Source organism: Netta rufina, assembly GCF_964035555.1.
Source record: "Netta rufina genome assembly, chromosome: 26".
NCBI lineage: Eukaryota > Metazoa > Chordata > Aves > Anseriformes > Anatidae > Netta > Netta rufina.
The window spans coordinates 1941115-1959292 of NC_140150.1; the positions used below are offsets into that span (position 1 = coordinate 1941115).

The following is an 18178-nucleotide window of genomic DNA, read 5'->3' on the forward strand; positions in this document are numbered from 1 at the left end:
TCGTCTTCGCTCTGTGGGAGTCCCTTATCTGTCAGTCACGTACCGCTCTTATAAATCTTCCGCAGCTACAGCGCGGGTGCAGGGTGCGCCTTACACACTCCGGCTGCCAGGTGAGGGGCTGCAGAGGTGAAAGCAAGCGCCAGTGATCCAGCTAGAGCACGTGTTTCGCAGCCCTGGACACACAAAACAAGATGGATAAAACTGGGGGGTCCTCCTGCAGCCCTGGAGCGGGCAGGTTCCCCCTGAGCGCAGCACACGCGGAGCCGGGAGGCCGTGTGGGCCTGGGCTTTGATTTACTGCTGCCCTATTTTAGGGCTACAGCAGAGAAAGCGCTGACCTGGGAGAAAGTGGGGACCAGCCTGGGGAGAGAACACGGGGTTTGCTGCGGTGTCCCGAGGGCAGAGCCGCAGCTCTGGGGTCCTGGTGAGGAGCCAGCCCCACCGCAGCCACCCGCACCCATGGGTGCCATGAGGAAGGGACACAGCTCGACACGCCCCGTCTGGGGACTGCACAAAGAGCTTTGGGAGGAACTGAGGCACCAACGGGAAGCACTGGTGCCAGAATAAAATCCTTTAGCAACCCCTTACGTGCAGGTCACGGCGCAGAGGGCTGTCAGCGGATGGAAGGTGACCCTGCACCCATCGGGGCCCGCGGACGTGCCATCCACCAGGCTTCACAACCCCCGGCGAGGACGGTCTGCTGTGGAAAGGAAAGCTTGTGTGAGCCCCAGAAAAAATGTCTTTAGCCTTATAAACTGACACAGTTGTTTATAATATTCCTAAGTGCCATTGCGTGATGATAGCAATTCTCCGACAGGGAAAATTTACTTTTTTCCTTCTTTTTTTAAATAAAGTTAGAAAGCCGTAAGTCCCACAAAAGATGTTTGGGCTATTATTCAGGGTTTGTTTGTTTTTTCTGTTTCCTATAAGTAACACACTGAGGGCCATTTGCTGGTGATAATGTTACAGCCTTACCGCAGCGCTGTCGGCGCAGCGCGGTGCTCGAGCTGCCCTGGCCAAGCCGTGCCCAGCACCATGGGCAGCCAGGACCCAGACCCAAGGCTGCCCCCCTGCAGCCGCCCACCCAGCCCAGCACCAGCACCAGCACCACTCACGGGGTCGAGGCTGGGCTCCAGGCAGCCCTGGCAGCCTCCTGGCCACGGGCTCCCGTCGTGCAGAGCCGAACCCTGGCGCTGCGAAGGCTGCAGCCGCCCCGGCGCGGCAGGAGCTGAACTTCCTGGGAAAGCGGCTTGAATGTGAACTGCTGAAAGTTAAAAGTTGTTGACCTTCTGGATAAAATTTTTCTGTCCGCATTTCACATCCTGGGGCATGAAACCATTACTTTTTGTGTGTGGAAAAACTCCTCCGTGTGAGTCAGGCGCTTTGCTGAGGACGTTGCAATCTCCAGTTTGCTTATATTGAGCTGAAAACAAACAAACAAGCAGTGAAATTGGAAAGCTGCAGCAATCCTCTAAACAGCGACAAACAGTAGGGATTTATCAAGGCCTCACATGGGACACGGCACGACTCCGGCGAGGCCGCTGAGCTGATGGCACTCCTCTGGTGCGCCCGTGCCCTCGTGCTTCAGCCACTGCGGCTGCGGCCCCGTGGTTGGGGTTGGAGCTGGCTCCCCATGGTCCTGCCCTCGCCACCAGACAAGGCACAAGGACAACAGCCGTGGGCCTGAGCAGAGCTCAGGCGCACGCAGAAGCCATCAGGTTGTGCGCACTGACCTTGCCCAGAGCAGCTCTCCCCAGATCCTCCCAGGAGCACCATTTGGCTGCAGCGATGTCGGTGCCTCCGCAGTTCACAGAGGGTTATTTCATCTTGATCTAGATCTTTGGAAAACAGGAATTTAGCCTGAGAAAATGCTGTTACTTTTCATCCAAGTTCCCAAATTCCAATCCCCTCCCATCCCCAGGAAAGCCCTGCTCTGCTCCGAGCTCAGTTCAGCAGCCCGAGCTCCCTCATCGCTGCGGCTCCGTGTTGTGCTGCCCCAGGTACTGCAGCCGCTGCTCCGCAGCACGCGGCGCTGCCAGGACGTTTGCTGTGAGAGTCAGGAAACAAGATATGGGAAGTTTATAAACATGCCGTGGATGGTTTATGGAAAGAGGTTATGAAATGCAATTAAATGTTTTATAAAGCGTCCTGATTTCACTCCTCGGTCACTGTATCATTTTGATCATAAATCAGAAAATGAGCTGGAGTTAGAGAACTGAAAGGAAATGGGGAAGGCCAGGAGGGCAACAAAAGGAAGAGCAGAGAGGTGGGTACCGCCATCCTCCCGTGGCACTCACTTGCATCTATTCTGCAGTCGTGGCCCTAAACGCAGCCTCGGTAATTCCACTTTGAGAATGGTGCCAGCCGGGTGCTGCCCGTGCTGGGGACGTGCGCCTGGTGCAGGCTGGGCACCCCCAGCACATCTCCAAGCAGCACAGGCCCCCCTGTGCCACGGTGCTGCAGGACGCCCCACGGCACGGCGCCGATGTGGGTGGACAGAGGGACCAACCCCACCACGGGCACCCGGCTGAGCAGGGCAGAGGGGGAAATGTTGGCCAAAGAGAGGTGAACATCAAGGGGTAGGAAGGAAGCCACGGTGCAGTGCGTGATTTATGGGTTGATTTAAGTCTGCAGAAGGCTTCCTCGCAAGAGCTCCCTGGAAGGAGCAGCAGACGGCCGGTGTTTACCAGGGACGGCACAGCAGCCCGCGGAGCTGGCCAAGAGCTAATTGCAAAAGTCTGAACTGCATCCTCCCAACTGCGAAGGGCCGGTCAGAAATAGAGATGCAGGGCTGCGTGCTAACAGGCAGAGGCACAGCCAGCATGGGAACGCCGCCTCTCCCATTCCCCTGCAAGTGAAACGCTCCCTGCTCTGCCGGCTAGGGGCTGCAGTGCCAGGGCTGTGAGGGGTGATGCAGTGACTGGGGGTGACTGCTACGTGGTCCCAGCACCATCCCCAGGCACCTTCCCCTCCCCAGGAGAGAGCCACAGCGCAATGAGGGGCTGCCACGTGGGAGGAGCCCCCCTCCCTATCCCAGTTGGCACTTGTGCCCCTACCAGTGACACAGGGCACAGGGAAAAGGTCACGGAGAAAGCATAAAGGATCTTGTGATTTAAGTGCTATTATTATTTCCTGTCCATTAAAAGAAAAAAAAGTAACAGCAACAAACCCCTACATGCAGCAGTGCAGGCATCATGTGTCTGACATTTGGCTTCTCCCTCCCGAGCCACTGGTCCAACAGCTCACAAGCCAGAGGTTAAGCTTCCTGGTTCCTCTTTTTGATCTGCATCGTTCACATTCTTCCGTGTTGTTGGACACAATCAAAAAGAAAAAAAAAAGAAGAAAAAAATCCCTTTGAATTATCAGGCAGGGAGAGACTCTAATTGCTTTCCCAGCTCCTCCCCAGGCCAGGTCCAGCTCGCTGCCCAGGGACGCGCGCACGCAGCCAGCCCAGGAGTTCAACAGGCGAGACAAGAAGAGGAGCCGCACCTTGGGGCGGGCAAACAGACAGCAAAACACATCTGAAAGTGCCCTCACCCGAGCGCAATTCGCGCTGAGCCACATCCAGCCCACCAGAGCAAAGCTGCTCTCACCGCTGCCTTCAGCGGAGCCCCGAGGAAGCTCGCGGCGAGCTGCGGCCGAAGGGCTCTTGAAGGGGAACCAGCGCTCCCAGCCCCTTGAACCAAAGCAGTTACAGCATCCCGAGCTGCTCACCCATTCACATCTCCATCCCCCTCCCACTTTGTCAAGCCCCCCTCCAGCTCCGTTCCCACCTTTCCCTGACTCCCCCCACAGCTGCCCGAGCGCCATCCCCGCTCCGAGGGCCTGGGCAGAGCGGGGCGGGGATGCTCCCGTCCGCACGCGGCTCCACGTGCACGGGCTGGCTTGGCAGCCTTATTTATATCCATTACCAGCTAATGCAATGGAACTGGCTGACAATGGGCGAAGCGGCTGCCAAAATCCAACATGCGGCCTGCAGATGTCCCTGGGAACGGCAAGCCCTGCTGGAAGATCTGCGCGGTACAAAAGGTTACCCTCGATTTGCTTCAGATGCTACTCTCGCCATTCAAAAGCCATCACTGGAGGAGGGGGCTCCTTCGGAGAGAAAAGCATAAATCCAGCCCTCCCTTCAGACCGTTATTATCTTCTCTGGTTCAAATTAAGTGACTGGGGTCATTTTTTATACGTTGCAATTTGTCTTTTACCTGAGGGCATTGTGGAAAGGAAAGAAAAAAAGGTGAATCTAGCACGAAAGCAGGGAATGAACAGAGTCTTTAGCAGACAATTAGCTGAACCAACATCAGGTCCTCCCTAAAACATCACAACGGAGATTAAACGTAGGCAGACACAGCTAATTCCTCACCAGTGGGTCCAGCAATAAATCATCGCCTGTGCCTGCGGCTGCCTGGCAGAAGGATGCCGAGAGGCGCATGCAAGCCCCGTGGGACATTTTGGGATGGGAGCGGGGCAGGAGAGACCCAGCTCCCACCGGCATCACCAGCACAGCATCGGGGCAGGCAGCAGCTCTGCACACCCCTCCTGTGCTCACCAAGGCCAAGGAGCGAAGTCAACGCCAAGGCCAGGGGAGCAGCGTGCCAGTGCCACCGCCACGAGTCACGGGGCGTTTGTTGCTTCCTGCAACTCAACTGAAAAACAAGTCCTGGAGGCATCTGGTCCTCATTTCCAGCGACAGCGGGCTTTGTGTTTTGGGTTGGCTTTGTTGTACAAATACTTGAAGAAAAATATTATTTTATCAACTGCTCCACTAACAGCAAACGAGCTGCTGGAGAGCCCAGGTCAGTGAGCATCACTGCCGCCCACACCACCACACCTCACCATGCGCCCGCTGAGCATCCAAGGTGCCGTCTGCGTGCCAAGGAGGGGCCGGTGCTCACAGCAGGGTCAGTGCCTGGCAAAGCAGCAAAGTGACCCCAGGGCTCACCCACAGCCCCACAGCCCCTTCCACAGCCGCTGCCAGCCCGCTCAGGGCTCCCCCCTTCCTCCCCGGGCTCCCCTTTCCCTGCTCGTGACACCCGGCAGCCCCCTGGCAGCGCCAGCCGGCTGGGCAGCCCGTGGGCATCCAGGCTCGGGGATTTGCAGAGGCTTCCAAAGAAACAAACCAAACCACCAAACCAAAAACAAAGAGGAAAGCCCACACACAAAGAAGAAACAACCCTAGGCTGTAACAATGCAGTCTGGGGATGGCTTCCCAGGCTGTGAGACAGCACCAACGGGAACCCGCCGGGTCTCGTGCTCCGGGGCTTTGCTTTAATACACCAGCTCCTGGGGGCCAGGAGCATTGCTCTGACCCACGGGTGGGATGAGCAGGCTGCTCTGATCCCTGGGGACAGAGCACATCAGCAGGTGGGCATCCCAGCACACATAATGACACTTCAGACCCCATTCAGCAACTGGCTGTGCAAGGCCAAGAGCGCGTCCCACTGGCCATCACCGCAGCCTCTGGGAACCCCTGCACCCATCGGCCCCACAAAACACCCACGGGCAGCCACAGACAGGAGCCTGGAGCCCACGACGGACCCCGGTGGACCACAGCCAGGCTTGGCTCCGGTCCCAAATGCAGGGTCCCGACCTGGCGGGGTGAGCCCTTGCTCTTAGCCAGGCATCACACAGCAGCAGCAAGGGCACAGAGCAGGGAGAAGGCAGCTCGCCAAGCCCCGGCGGAGGTGCCTGCAGCAGCCTCCGCACCTCAACCCTTCGAGGCACCGAGGTCTCAGCCCTCCTGGAACCCAGGAAGCCTCCCCACTGCTTCTCCCCGCTTGAAACAAAGAGCCCACTTCTCACAGCCCTGCAAAGCCAACAAATAGGCGACACCACTTGGCGGACGAGCACGAGGAGCATGCTTGACTGGAAATGTTTACTGCTAAGATACACACAGAGTGCACTGATAGGGCAAGGCAGTGTATATTTAGGTTCTGGCTTCGGAGGAGGGCACGTCCTTTACTGAGAAACCGCTGGGCGGAGAAGAAAGGAAAGGGTATCCAATGCTTACAGCAATCTGATCTGCCCCAAAAGCAGATTTTTTTGCCCTTTCTAAGGGTTTTATGAGGCTGCAGAAATCAGCAACCTTGGGCTGGTCCCAAGTTCCCCTTACGGAAAGCAGCAAAAGGCTGGGAGCCCCTCGCCTGCTCGCCCTGCCTAACCGCCCCGTTAGCATTAAAACGCGCTCATCACCTTCACCAAATTTCCGCAAAATTCACGTACACCAACAAAAATGATTCCCCACACCAGAGCCAGCTTCGCACCATCACAGCACCAAGAAGGGTGCCCCATCCTGCCCTGGGGACACCCCGAGGGGGCTGCAGGGTGCCCACAGGTGCCGGCCCAGCCCCTGTTAGCCCCGCGCCTCCCGCGGCCAGCACCGGGCAGGGACACAGAGGGAAGATTTATGTCCTCTGACAGGCTCTGCACGCCGCGCTATTTTTCTTCATTGCTCTTGACACGTCTCCTGTCACACCGGGCAAACTCCTGGGTCGGCTGAGAGCCGGTGTCAGGGGGAGATGCGAGCTGCTTTCATGAAATTAGCGTCCCCAGGGAATCCCAGTGTTTGGGGAGGTGAAATCGGCGACTACGCCGCATCCACCTGGGATTATTCACCACCGAGTGACCTCGTCCTGAGCCTGCCTTCCTCTCCCAGGGAGCTGGGTGGGGGTGAGGTCCTTGTGTGGAGCTGAGCACCCCACACATGGGGCCAGGAGTGAGGGTTTTCCCCAGCCAAAAGCTCTGGGCATGCCGCAGCTCCCACAGAGCCGCCCCGACACCGCTCACGGTGAGGAACTGGGGGCAGCAAGCACCCCGCAGACACCCTTCCACTGGGAGGGGAAGGATAACCTTGCCCTGAACTTCCCATATTAGAGGAAAAAAATTTAACTAACTTTTTTTGTAGAAATTCAGCCTTAAAGCCTGCGATCTGTTCTATTTTGACCGGCACACAAGCAGCCTCTTTTCAATATATTCGGTGATTTAATGAAAAATACGATTTCCTTTGTGCTGAAAGCAGATGCGTGCCATGGTTCCACCGAAAGAAAATGTAAGCTTTTGGGGGAAAAAAAAACAGTTTGATGAAAAATTGTTAAACCAGCCCTGTTTGTAGCTCCCACGGAAAACTATCTCAGCCAGCTCTAACGCTCAACACCCAGCTACGTAGTTTGGGTCGGTCTCGCTCTTTTCAGCACTCCTGTTATTTTTTTTCTCCTGAGGATGGGGCTGGGAAGGACTCAGCCTTCAACACAATACAAATCCTGCCCTTTCGGTAAAGTGTAATAAACTTCTTCCCCTGACACGTAGGAAAATGTTTTAAGGCAAGACTTTATAGAGAGCATCAATCACTTCAGAGGTGATGGAATTGCTGCAGAATTATAAGCAAGTCTGAAGTGTCTACAGAGGACTCTAAACACTGTCTTCTATTTATTCTCTGTGTCCTTTGTAAATGTAAACTTCAGTGGAGTCCAGAGGCCTTTCCGTCTCCATGACTTGTCAATCCAGCACCTTTCACCACCGCTAAAATCACAATTAAAAAAAAGGGGGATTACAAAAACAAACACAGAGCTCGCGCTCGCGAGTGATGGCTGCGGACTGTCGTGCCGCCCCGGCGGGCGGTGGGATCCTGCCCCACACCAGACCCCGCGGCCACCCCTGCCCTGGTGCCCCCCGTGCCCGTCTGCCAGGGGGGCGAGCTGGGTGTGCGTCCTTGCCACAGTGCCCAGGCCACCAACCCGTCCCTGCTGCCCCAGGGGCAGGAGGGGAAGCCCCCACCCAACCCGTAGCAGACCCTGTCCCATGGGGATGCTCCTGGGGCCGGCCCTGCCACGGGGAAGGTGCCCCACCGGGTGCGCCCACGTGTGCCATCGCGGGGCACGGGCGCGCTTTTATCTCCTGCAGACATTAGACTACCAGAAAGGAACGGTTAACGGCGCACCTCTGAATAAACACAGATTATGGCTCTGAAAGGCTCCAAGAAGATCAAGCAGAGGACAGTGCACTGACAGCGGGATGAAGCTGGGTGTGGGAGAGCCATCCCAGCTGGAAGGCTGCTCGGAGGACCCAGCAAGAGAGTGGGGAGCGACTCTTGCTTCCACAGAAAGGAGGGGGGAAAAAAAGGAGAGAGAAAAGCTCTTGAAAGTTTTGAAGGGAGTCTATTTCAAAACCTTTCCTTCCTTGCCAGAATACCCAGGAAAAAAATAATTTTAAAAAATCTATACATTGAAATGTCCCACAGCTGCTCTAGCAAGAAAATAAATAAATAAATAAATTGTTTTTGAAAAATACCTTGCACGGGAGAGCTGAGCCATCCCTTGAGCATACTCATCCCCTTGGGGAGCAAAGCCAACACACTCAGCACGGAGCCTGCGATGGGACAAGCTGCAGCTTTGTCCCCATCAGGGAAGGGGCCGGGAGATGCAGCCAGAAATGAAGCACCGGGGCCAGTTTGTTACGGGCATTCACAACCGTGTGGGTAGGCACGGACAGCGCCGAGCACACACAGCAGCCTCGCTAACTGCGGGCACACCTCGCAATAAATTCTGTGTAATAAATTCATCTAAATGCTGCGATGGGAGCATTTATTGGGAGCATTTATTCCTGCGCACCCCCCAAGCCCCGCGGGGCGCATCCTGCGCCGGGTCCCCGCCGGCAGCGCGGGGCTGAGGGACCCGGGGGGGGGACCGGGCCGGGCTGTACCGAGCCGGGCCGGGCTGTACCGAGCCGTGCTGGTCTCTACCGAGCCGTACCGGGCTGTCCCGAGCCGTACCGAGCCGTGCCCGCCGGCAGGTAGCGCTGCGGCTCCGCGCCCGGCCGCGGCCCCGAGCCCCCTCCCGCATCCCTGCCCCGCACCGTGCCGGTGCCCCGCAGCCCTCGGTGACTCCGGAGCGGCACAAAGCAAACCCGGCCCCTCCTCCCGAGCCCCCCTCAGATAATGAGAACGATTCTGGGGCGCCAGGAGCTCCCTGCAGCCCCTGCCGTGTGCCACTGCTTCCTAAAACTGAACCAGGAGTGGGGCGTTTGTGATTCCTGCGCTGCTGGCCTGGGCTGTCCTACAGCCACCGAGACCGAGAGCAATCCCGTGACCTTCAGCCTTGGCGGGATGAGCCCCTGCCCTCGTGCTAACGGGGAGCGTGATTGAATGCAGCTCCTTGCTGCTGTGTCCCCTGGACCAGCTGCTAAGGGGAATGTGATCAGGACCCACGGGCAGCTGCAGGTCTGTCCACAAAGACACGCAGAGTCCTCTCTGGACACTCCAACATCGCTGGCCAGGGCAGTAAGATGCAGGCATGTAAGTGATGGTGTGGGCAGGAAGACACGGGATGCCCCTGCGCACACAGGGCTGCGGACTCACCCTCCTGCAGGACCTCCCGAGCGGCTCCCGCCTCGCAGCACAACGCTGGGCCCTTTGCCCTCTGCTGGATCAGCCCTCGTGTCCGTAACGGCGATGGCAGCTTGAAGCACGAGTTGATCTGTACCTACAGGAAAAGGACACACGGTCACATTTTGCAAGAGATTCTCCTCCTGGCGTGCTGCAGAACGCCAAGCTGTCCCCCCGGCCCTCCACGCTGCCTCCCAGCTGAGATGCAAACAGCTGATCCCTGTAGGATCACACCAGCAGCCTTTCCTGTGCGCTGACTCAGAGCACCCCTGCCTCCCCAGCCCCGTCCATGGCCCCGGTGACTTTCCGCAGGGGCCTGTTCTCACCAAACAGTTGCCGTAGCAGAAGTGCAATACCAGCAAAAGCTGGCAGGGAATCCAGAGGGCAAGTCTGGAGTAAAATTCTGATAATGCTGTGTTTATACCAGGAATTTCTTCAGCAGATAAATCAAGCGAGGAAAATAACAGATGGGAACTAGCCGGAGACACCGCAGCGGGGCTCACCCCACACAGCCCCACTGCCCCTTCACCTGCCGGGCACGCCGCTGCCCTGCTGCCTCTGCCTGCAGGCAGCAGCTTTAAACAGGGATGGATCCAGCAGAGATCAGGGCACGGTGTGGACCTGGTGTCGCAGTCAATGGGACCAGCTCCCAGCATGACCACAGCGCACTTCCCAGTGACTGGGATGCCAAAACCCTCCTAGCCAGGGAGCTGCTCCCAGTGCCAGTCCCTTGGAAACACGCCTCGTGGTGGGCAGAGCACCCGTCGGCACCAGCACGGCAGAGGGACGATTTCTGGGTTATTTTAATAACAGGGACGATTTCTGGGTTATTTTAATAACAAGGCAGCTTGCTGAGAAAACCCCACTTGCAGCGCTGCTTAGTCCCCCCCCCCAGCCTGCTGAAAGAGAGAACTCCAAGCAAAAGGAATAATTTTAACCCCATGGATCTCTTGCAGGGAAACCCAGGTCAGCCAGGCAGGTCTGAGACTTTTGGATCTCTGTAAATCCACCAGACACGTCGCAGTGCTGCCCACAGGCACACATCCCCAGGGTGCTGCAGGTCCCAGCGCCAGCAGCGCGCCCGCCCTGGGGCCGCCCTGCACCCAGCAAACTGCCCCCCTTCAGGCTGCAGAGGGGCAACATATGGGACCCGTTAGCTGGATGTGTATAAAATCCGAAGCTGCATTACTCATCGGCTCCGTTACGCTCACCCCACCACCGGTAGATGCTGCTTTTGCAGAAGCGACCGACAACCGCTTGTGTTTCTGCTGTCAGCTCCAATAAACAACCGTGTTTAATGCCATGGGGGGAGAGGGGGCTCGGAAACTCTATCCAAAACTAACAAGTTTCAAGCACGACATCCTTGCCAGCTTAATGCCTCGGTCTCTCCCCCGGCTTGCTGTGCTGCACTAGGGGGAAGCAGGGTGCAGGAGCCGAGGTGACCCATTGCTCATAAATCACCAGCCCCCCGCACGCTGTCCCAGCCGCCCTCCCGTGGGAGCCCGCCGCAGGGCCACACACTTCTCAGCACGCAGGACCCCGTGAATCACGCACCATTAACATTCTTGGAGCGACATCTCCGAAATACTTCGGGGATAAATTGTTTGCTGGCTGATTTGCAGCGCATTTAGGCAACGTTACGAGGAGGTGTGCTGGTGGGGAGCCAAGGGCGCGCTCCCTCGGGTCATTTGGATGTCACCAGGCACCGGCAAACGTGGCACAGCCTCGGCCTTGTGATGGACACGGGTACCCCGGGGCCATGGGATGACCCTGCTGAATGTGCACCACTCGGCAGAGGCCGTTCCAGCATCTCTCTGTCCTCGCAGCCCCTCTGGTGCTCCACAGCCGACCTCGCCGTCAGAGGGCTCCGCACCCAGCGCCAGCCCCAAGAGCATCGCCTGCCGCAGCACAGCCCGGCACCAGCAGGCAGGATTCCGGCACTCGAGGGGGGATTAGACATCAAAAAGCAGGCAGACAGGAACACAGAGAGCCCCTTCCATCTGGTTAGCACAGCCACGGCCCCGCTTACCCTGCTCTGCCCCCAGATCAAAGCAGCGGCCGATGGCACTGATTAGCATCTCCCTGCAGAGCCGCGCCCAGCCGGCGCAGCCGAGAGCTTCATCTGCCCGGCAGAAGGAGCAGGGGGATGAGGATGGAGCGAGAGGAGCTGGGGGGCTGCAGGGAACCTGCGGGGAGATAAAGGTGATGGTGGAGAAAAACCTCCCTTGGGAAGACCCCCAGCTGGAAGGAGGAGAGCCACGAGGACAGAGCACCTCCAGCCTGCAGAAGGGGAGCGAGCAGCAGCCCCTTACAGCAGACCAGAATTTTAGTGCAGCACTGAGGGGGAGCAGTTCGGCAGCTCTCACGACGCTCTGGCCATACTGAAGAGCAAAAGTTCCCAGAGCAGACAGCCTGGGCAAAACCAGGGCTGCTGCGCATGGAGCCGTGGGCTTCCCCCATCCCCTCACCTCCTCTGCAGCAGCACGGGGAGGTCACGCAGTGTTCAGGACACCATCCGTGCCTGCAGGGGCTGGAGACACCTCCCTCGGGAGGGGAATAATGCTCACTCCTGCTGGCAGGGTTGGCCATACAGCGGGGCAGCTGAAGCAGAGCTCAGCCACTAATAGGATTACGCCCCGGGGACTGCCAGTGAAGCGCAGCCACCAGCGCTGCCACAGCCCCGCTCGCAGAGCTCCCCCTGTGAGGTGCTCGCTTTTTGTTTGAGATATCACAACATTGGGCTGAATCCTTGGCACAGGGTGAGCCCAGGGATCAGGCTTCTCTTCCACCACCCAGAGGGGCTTTGTCCTCCAGCATCCCACCAGGCAGCACCAGGGCTGAGCCGAAACCGTGCCAAAACCCTCCTCACGAGCCCCAGCCTGCACACCATGGACGTGGTCCCACAGGGCAGGACTGCAGGGCTGGGATCCCCCCCTGTGCTGGGACACCCCTGCAGGGCCGGGGTGAGCAGCAGCAGCTGGGCAGCGTTCCTGGCAGCACACCCACCGCAAAATGCTGGTGCCAGGGGCATCCCACACAACCGGGCAGCACCAAGCCCTCTCCACTTCAAGCTTTGACATGATACCCCCAGTACCAAGGGGGTCTTCCCATGTTGTTTGGGAACTCCAGCTCAAACCCTCAATTTCCAGGGAAGCACAGACCTTCAGGTGTCCAACATAAGGGTCTCCACTGCATTCCTCCAGACGGCCTGGACGCTTCCCAAACACACTCCTCACACGCGAGGATTAACTGAATAATCAGGTCAAATGCGAATCATCAATACAGCTCAGTGAGGTGCTGCTTTCCGTGACACCTTCATTTCCTCGAGCAGCAGATTTGCACCAGGCCAGACATTTTTAAGGCATGGGGAAGCACCAAGCAAAATAGCACTGTACAGTTTTTAGGATAACAATGGATTTCACCTGCTTCAGCCTCCGATCTCCACAGTAGCTAACGTTACCTGGCACTGGCTCTTGACACATCAGCACGCAGGCTATCAGAGCAAATGCCTCTGTTCCTGGCACACTGGGGCTGAAAGCACAGCTTGCTGCCCTGACTCCTTGTCAGACTTCACAGGGGCTGGCAACTGAAAGCACATCCAATTTAGCCACAGTTCATTATCCGACATAGCGTGACATTGGGCCACTTGCAGACATAATCCAGCTTCCTCCTGCCTTGCAAGATGTATTGACCAAAGGCGAGGAAACAGCATTAATAGCTCACTGCTGTGCAGACGAATCTGGGCAGCAGCAATGAGGTTCTTTGGGCTATTTCTGTCCAATCCTACATGAGACTAAATCAGAAGCTTCTGCAGACTTCCATTAAATTTCTCTCCATTAACACCACCGAAACAGAGATCGGAATTTATCCTCTCTTTTAGATATATATATATATTATTTTCTCCTGGTACTTTAAAAAAATGCTAAAACTCTTCAGCTTCTAGCTGAGCTTGAGATAAAAGTTAACCTCTGAACCATACAGCATCTTTCATATAAGGCACCATATAGAGAGGGCTTCTTAAAGCGAGTCTAGCTTGGTAACACGTATATTCTAGATGGTTTCTGCTTGCCCTCATCCTCACCTCCTGGAGCCAGGGCACAAGGGCCACCAGCCTTCCCCACGCACAGCAGACCGAGGCGAGAACCAGAGATGCCAGCTTTGAGCCTTTGAGCTCGGGGCCAACCCACATTCCCTGGGGGGAAACGCGTTTGCACCCACACTGGCAGAGGGTGGTCCTAGTGAGATCTGTAGGAGATTCGCCAGGACTGTGGATAAACACGAGAAGAGGTCCCTGCTCCCTCAGGCCCAAGAACGTTGCCCTTGCAGCAGCAAAGATTCATTCATTGAGGCTCACAGCTCTCATGCTACAGAGGCTCCAGCACAGACAATTTTTTAGAATGTACACATGTGTACGCACACATACGCACACTCTTTACCAACTTTAACAACTCAGAAGAGCAATAAAGGGTGACTCTGTCTCCTGCAGAGGCTTTGGGGCAGGAGGCACAGCCCCAGGCTGGAGAGCAGCAAGGACTGCGACGGTCCCACCTGCAGAGCGCGCTGGGTTTGCAGCCAGAGCAGCCCCGATGCCGGCTGCTCTCCTGCTCACCACCTGCCCTCGGGGAGCAGCTCTGGGTAGGTCGGGTCCACATCAGATGGGGCTCAGGCAGGAGACCCCCAGCAGCAGTCTGGCCCCCGCTAAGCCCCCAGCGCTGTGCTTGATTGCAGCCCTTCCTGTTGGCTCCTGCACGAGCCCTCGTACCTCACAGATGCCTCCGTCCCTGGCACTGCTGCCAGCTCCATTCAGCATATGGCCCAGGACGGACACAGCTTGTGGCACCTCCTCGCCAACACAGCACCACAGGAATCAGCCCCAGCGAGCAGCACCTGCTGCATGGCAGGCGTGAGGGGCAGCCCCAGCCCGGGCAGTGCCCGCACCTTCCAAACACAGCCCCCAGCAGCTGGAGGTGCTGCCCGTGCTGCCACCCGGCCTCTGGCACACCCCTGCTCACCCCCGGTGATGCTGCACGAGCTGATTTCTTGCCTTGCCTCCACACCAGGGCCGACTTGGCAGATGCACGGAGCCAGGCAGGCACGCGGGCTTTGTGATAATCTGCTATCCGATCTGGGTTTCTCTGGCCTCTCACTCCAGCGGACAGTCCTTCGAGCCCATTCGGGGACTATGAGTCACTGAAGAAGCACTTAAAGCCCATCCTTGACGATAAGGTTAGAACTATGCGCTGTACGTTTCCTTCCCTAGTTTGGAGTTACGCTCGGGCTGTCCACACTTCCTTGCCTATTCCACCTTCCCCTTCCATCCCCGTTCCCCACCACGCTGAGCTACACATCCGTGAGCGGGGCCGTGGAAGCCCCCAGCTGCTGAGGACACCCAGGGCACAGCCAGCTCCACCGTGCCCTGTGCTGGCCCTGGGGTAAGGAAAGCGCTCGCGTGCAAGGACAGAGCAAAGAGTGGGGACTGGGACCACAAAACCAGCTGCGGTGCTGCCACCAGCCCACGGCACATCTCCACAAGAGCTTGGGGATGCTCGGAGATGCCTCTGGGACAGAGCCAGCCTGGGTGAGCACGGGTGGACTGAGCTCGCCGACCTCTGCGCCACGCTGGCAGCAGAACGAGGTGATGAAGTAACAGAGGAGGTGACGGCCTGCACCCGCTGCCGAGTCTGCGCTGGCCAAGCCGCGTATCCGACATCGTGCCAAGGAGGCCGTGTCGTGTCACGTCCCTTGTGTAAAACAAGGCTGCGAGCGCTGCATACCTTTGGGCAAGGTGAAACTCGTCGGGTTCCTCACGGGCACCAGGGCTAACTTCAAGTCCGGGTTTCAGAGCCCCAGAAGGAGTGAGCACCGAATCCAGGCTGACAAAAAAAGCAGGGAATTGCCTCGCTGGCATGTACCAAACCATCCACGGCTCTGCCACATCCACCACTGCTATCAGCTGCACAGGGAAAGAAATTCCCCCTACATTAATGAAATGATTGTTCTTAATGCTTGGGCACCGCTCATATTCCTGAGGAAAAGGAAGCACAAATCCTCGCTTGCACTGACAGCAACAGCCCGCATCCCCAGGTACGAGGCAGCTAATTACATCTGATCCTACCAGCCAAGACCTGAGCAGCGTGTTTGTGCAAGCACTACAAAGTATGTGCGGGATTTGGCCCTATTTCCCTTTTTTATTAATCACAAGAAAAATTCTCCATTTAGAAACAATGTTAGAGACATACCTGATAGGTGTTTTTTTTTTTTTTTTCCCTTGGCCACTTACCACTTGGCAGCAGAGATGAAGTTTTGGCTTTGCAAAACATTTCAAAACCTGTTTCTGTTCCAATTCAGAGTCACCCACCTTCCCAGAAGCTTTCCAGGTTATCTGCGAAAGAAAACCCAGAGAAATGGATGGCTTGAAGTGCTTCAGCTGATAAACTCAAAATATATTATTTTAACTACGATTTTGTTTTGCTTTATAAAGCAGAACAAAGATCTTAACAACCACAGAACCAACAGGCTTTGGAAATGGAGAGGATTGTTCTGGAAGCAAAGAAATGGAACATTTGTGCCCTTATGACCATGTTCCTTTCCCCCTAAAGCCTGACAGAGTTTCACAGAACATTTCAAGCTGGATGTGCTGCATTTCAGGGGATCAAACCGCCCTTCCTGGGGAGGCTGCCTGCAGCACGATGGGGCCATGGAGCTGAGTGGCCACCTGGAGAGCAGCACCGTGCCAGGATAGGATACTGGGTTGAACAGGAACCCCCCACAGAGCCCGGAGCAGGGTGAGGAACAGCCAAAGGAGCAGAGACAGCGGCTGGATGGAAAGGCAAAGTGCACGGTGCTACAGTGGTGCCAGCCCCTGCAGCCAGGCCCTGGTCTCCTGCGCTGCCCCAGGCTCTGCTGAGGGCTCCCGCACCCCATCCATGTCCCAGCTCCGGGGACACCCTCAGGATGTGCTCACGCACCGCTCGCCACGAGGGCTCCTCGCTGCAAAAACCCAGCTCAAACACTGGCCTGGTTATAAATAAAGCAGCCAGTGACCCTGGAGATTAATCAGGGGGCTGGTGTCTCTGCGTGATGTCACCCCATGTTTTTCCACAGGCCTGTCAAATTTCAGCCCCGTCTGATCCGCCGATGACAGACGGGGCTCGCGCCTGCCAGACAGCACCGGGACGCTGCGGTCTGTGGGAGGGGAGCAGCCGAGCGCGGCGGCCGGCAGGATTTATGGCCTCCCTTCTCCTCGGCGTGCTCGCCTTCGCTCCCCGCCGCACACACAATACGCAGATGCCTCCGCAAGACGACGGAAAATCGGGGCTGCTTGGCGCAGTCGGGGTATTTTTAGGCACATTGCGCCATTTCTGGCTGTTGGTGACTTCCATGATCCGCCCGAACCTGGCTGCTGGCGTGCACGGAGCCGCGGCTCAGCGGGGCGAGGAGCAGGTGGGGAGAGCACGGACAGAGCTGCACTGGGACTGCTCCTGTGTGTGAGCTCGGCTCTTCCCAGGGCACCAGATCTGGCAACCAGACAGACCTGTTCGCCTCCGGGAGGGCGAAAAAGTTTCCTGGGTGGAAAGCCACACCTGAGACCATTCATGGTTTTAATGCCACTAGCCAAGCTTTATGGCTGCTTGCAGTTCAGCTTGCTGCCCAAACACCACCCCAGCCACTGGGGCTGGAGGAGGACAACGATGGCCATGGAGCCACGGGGTGGAGAGTAAGCGAAAGGGCACTGCAGCACGAGCTGCTCTGGGCAGGCAGCACCACACATCTCATGCCACATGCTCAGGACACTGCAAGGACAACACCGCGACCCATCCCAGGGCGCACCAATGCCCGAAGCCCCCCCGTTCCCATCCCCTTGCTGCCTAACACAGGGTGAGCAGAGGAGCTCTGGGTGCAGCTGCAGCACCGCAAGCACAGGGAGCTGCCCCGCGTGGCAGGCAGGGGCTGGGCACCGACCGGCACAGGAGCAAACAGTCCCCACCCTCTGGTCCCCAACACAGAGTCCATCTCCAAATAAGTTCCCAATAAAAATGCTCAAAACAGGGCTTTGTGGCCTCAGAAAATGGGTTTCCACGTGAGGTCAGCGGGCCAGGCAGTGCGGGTTATCCCTGGGCAGCGATTTTCCCCATTGGGGTTCCAGGCGGTGCGATTATGCAAGGCTCCGAGTTATTCCTGGGGCTGCCGCGTGTAAGGTGAGCTCCCTGCTGTGCCCAGCGCGGGCATTGCGGAGGTGCAGCAATCCCTCTGCAATCCCCGCTAGCTCTGTGCGCCCCTGGCACAGCACCAGCACCTGTGCCTGCACAATCAAAGCAGGAATCCAGGGCTGCCAGGGGACAGCTGGGGCGCGAGGACGACCTCTCCGCTCACGCAGCAGAGCGAGCTCTGCTCATGGGCCAGAGCGCAGCCACTGCCACCGCAGGAAGGGCACAAGAGCACAATGCCTTCACCTCTGGAAGGGGACGGGGAGACTGCTGCAGAGCAGGGTCAGGTTCGTGCCCCCAGCTCACAAACTTTGCCCCAGCCAGTGCCCAAGCACTGCGCAGGCTGGACACCAGCTATGGGGCAGCTCACAGGGTGCGAATGCCTGAGGCTGTCCCTGCCTGCGCGTTCCCACACGCTGCTTTCTTTCCCAGGGACAGCAGAAGCAAGTCCCTCTGTCCCTAGCCACAGCACCTCGTGCAGCAGGTGCTCAGTGGTGGCCAATGCAAGGCACAAACCAGCACCACACCCTGCAGCACGACACCTCCAGCGCCCGGGAGCGAGCCCCAGAGCAACCGACCTGCTAGGAAAACAG

General features: G+C 57.6%; 1 protein-coding gene across 1 annotated transcript in view; it reads right to left on the reverse strand.

The window, feature by feature from the left end:
• Nucleotides 1-18178, reverse strand: part of LOC311218860 (uncharacterized protein) — a 20571-nt gene continuing 2393 nt past the window's right edge. The window contains exons 2-8 of the mRNA XM_084301737.1: nucleotides 15659-15760; nucleotides 9352-9475; nucleotides 1733-1837; nucleotides 1342-1422; nucleotides 1115-1260; nucleotides 588-699; nucleotides 1-173 (exon numbers count right to left, since the gene is read on the reverse strand). Coding sequence (XP_084157863.1) covers nucleotides 613-699; nucleotides 1115-1260; nucleotides 1342-1422; nucleotides 1733-1775 — 357 coding nt within the window. The 5' untranslated portion in view covers nucleotides 1776-1837; nucleotides 9352-9475; nucleotides 15659-15760 and the 3' untranslated portion in view covers nucleotides 1-173; nucleotides 588-612. The remainder of the gene's footprint in view (nucleotides 174-587; nucleotides 700-1114; nucleotides 1261-1341; nucleotides 1423-1732; nucleotides 1838-9351; nucleotides 9476-15658; nucleotides 15761-18178) is intronic.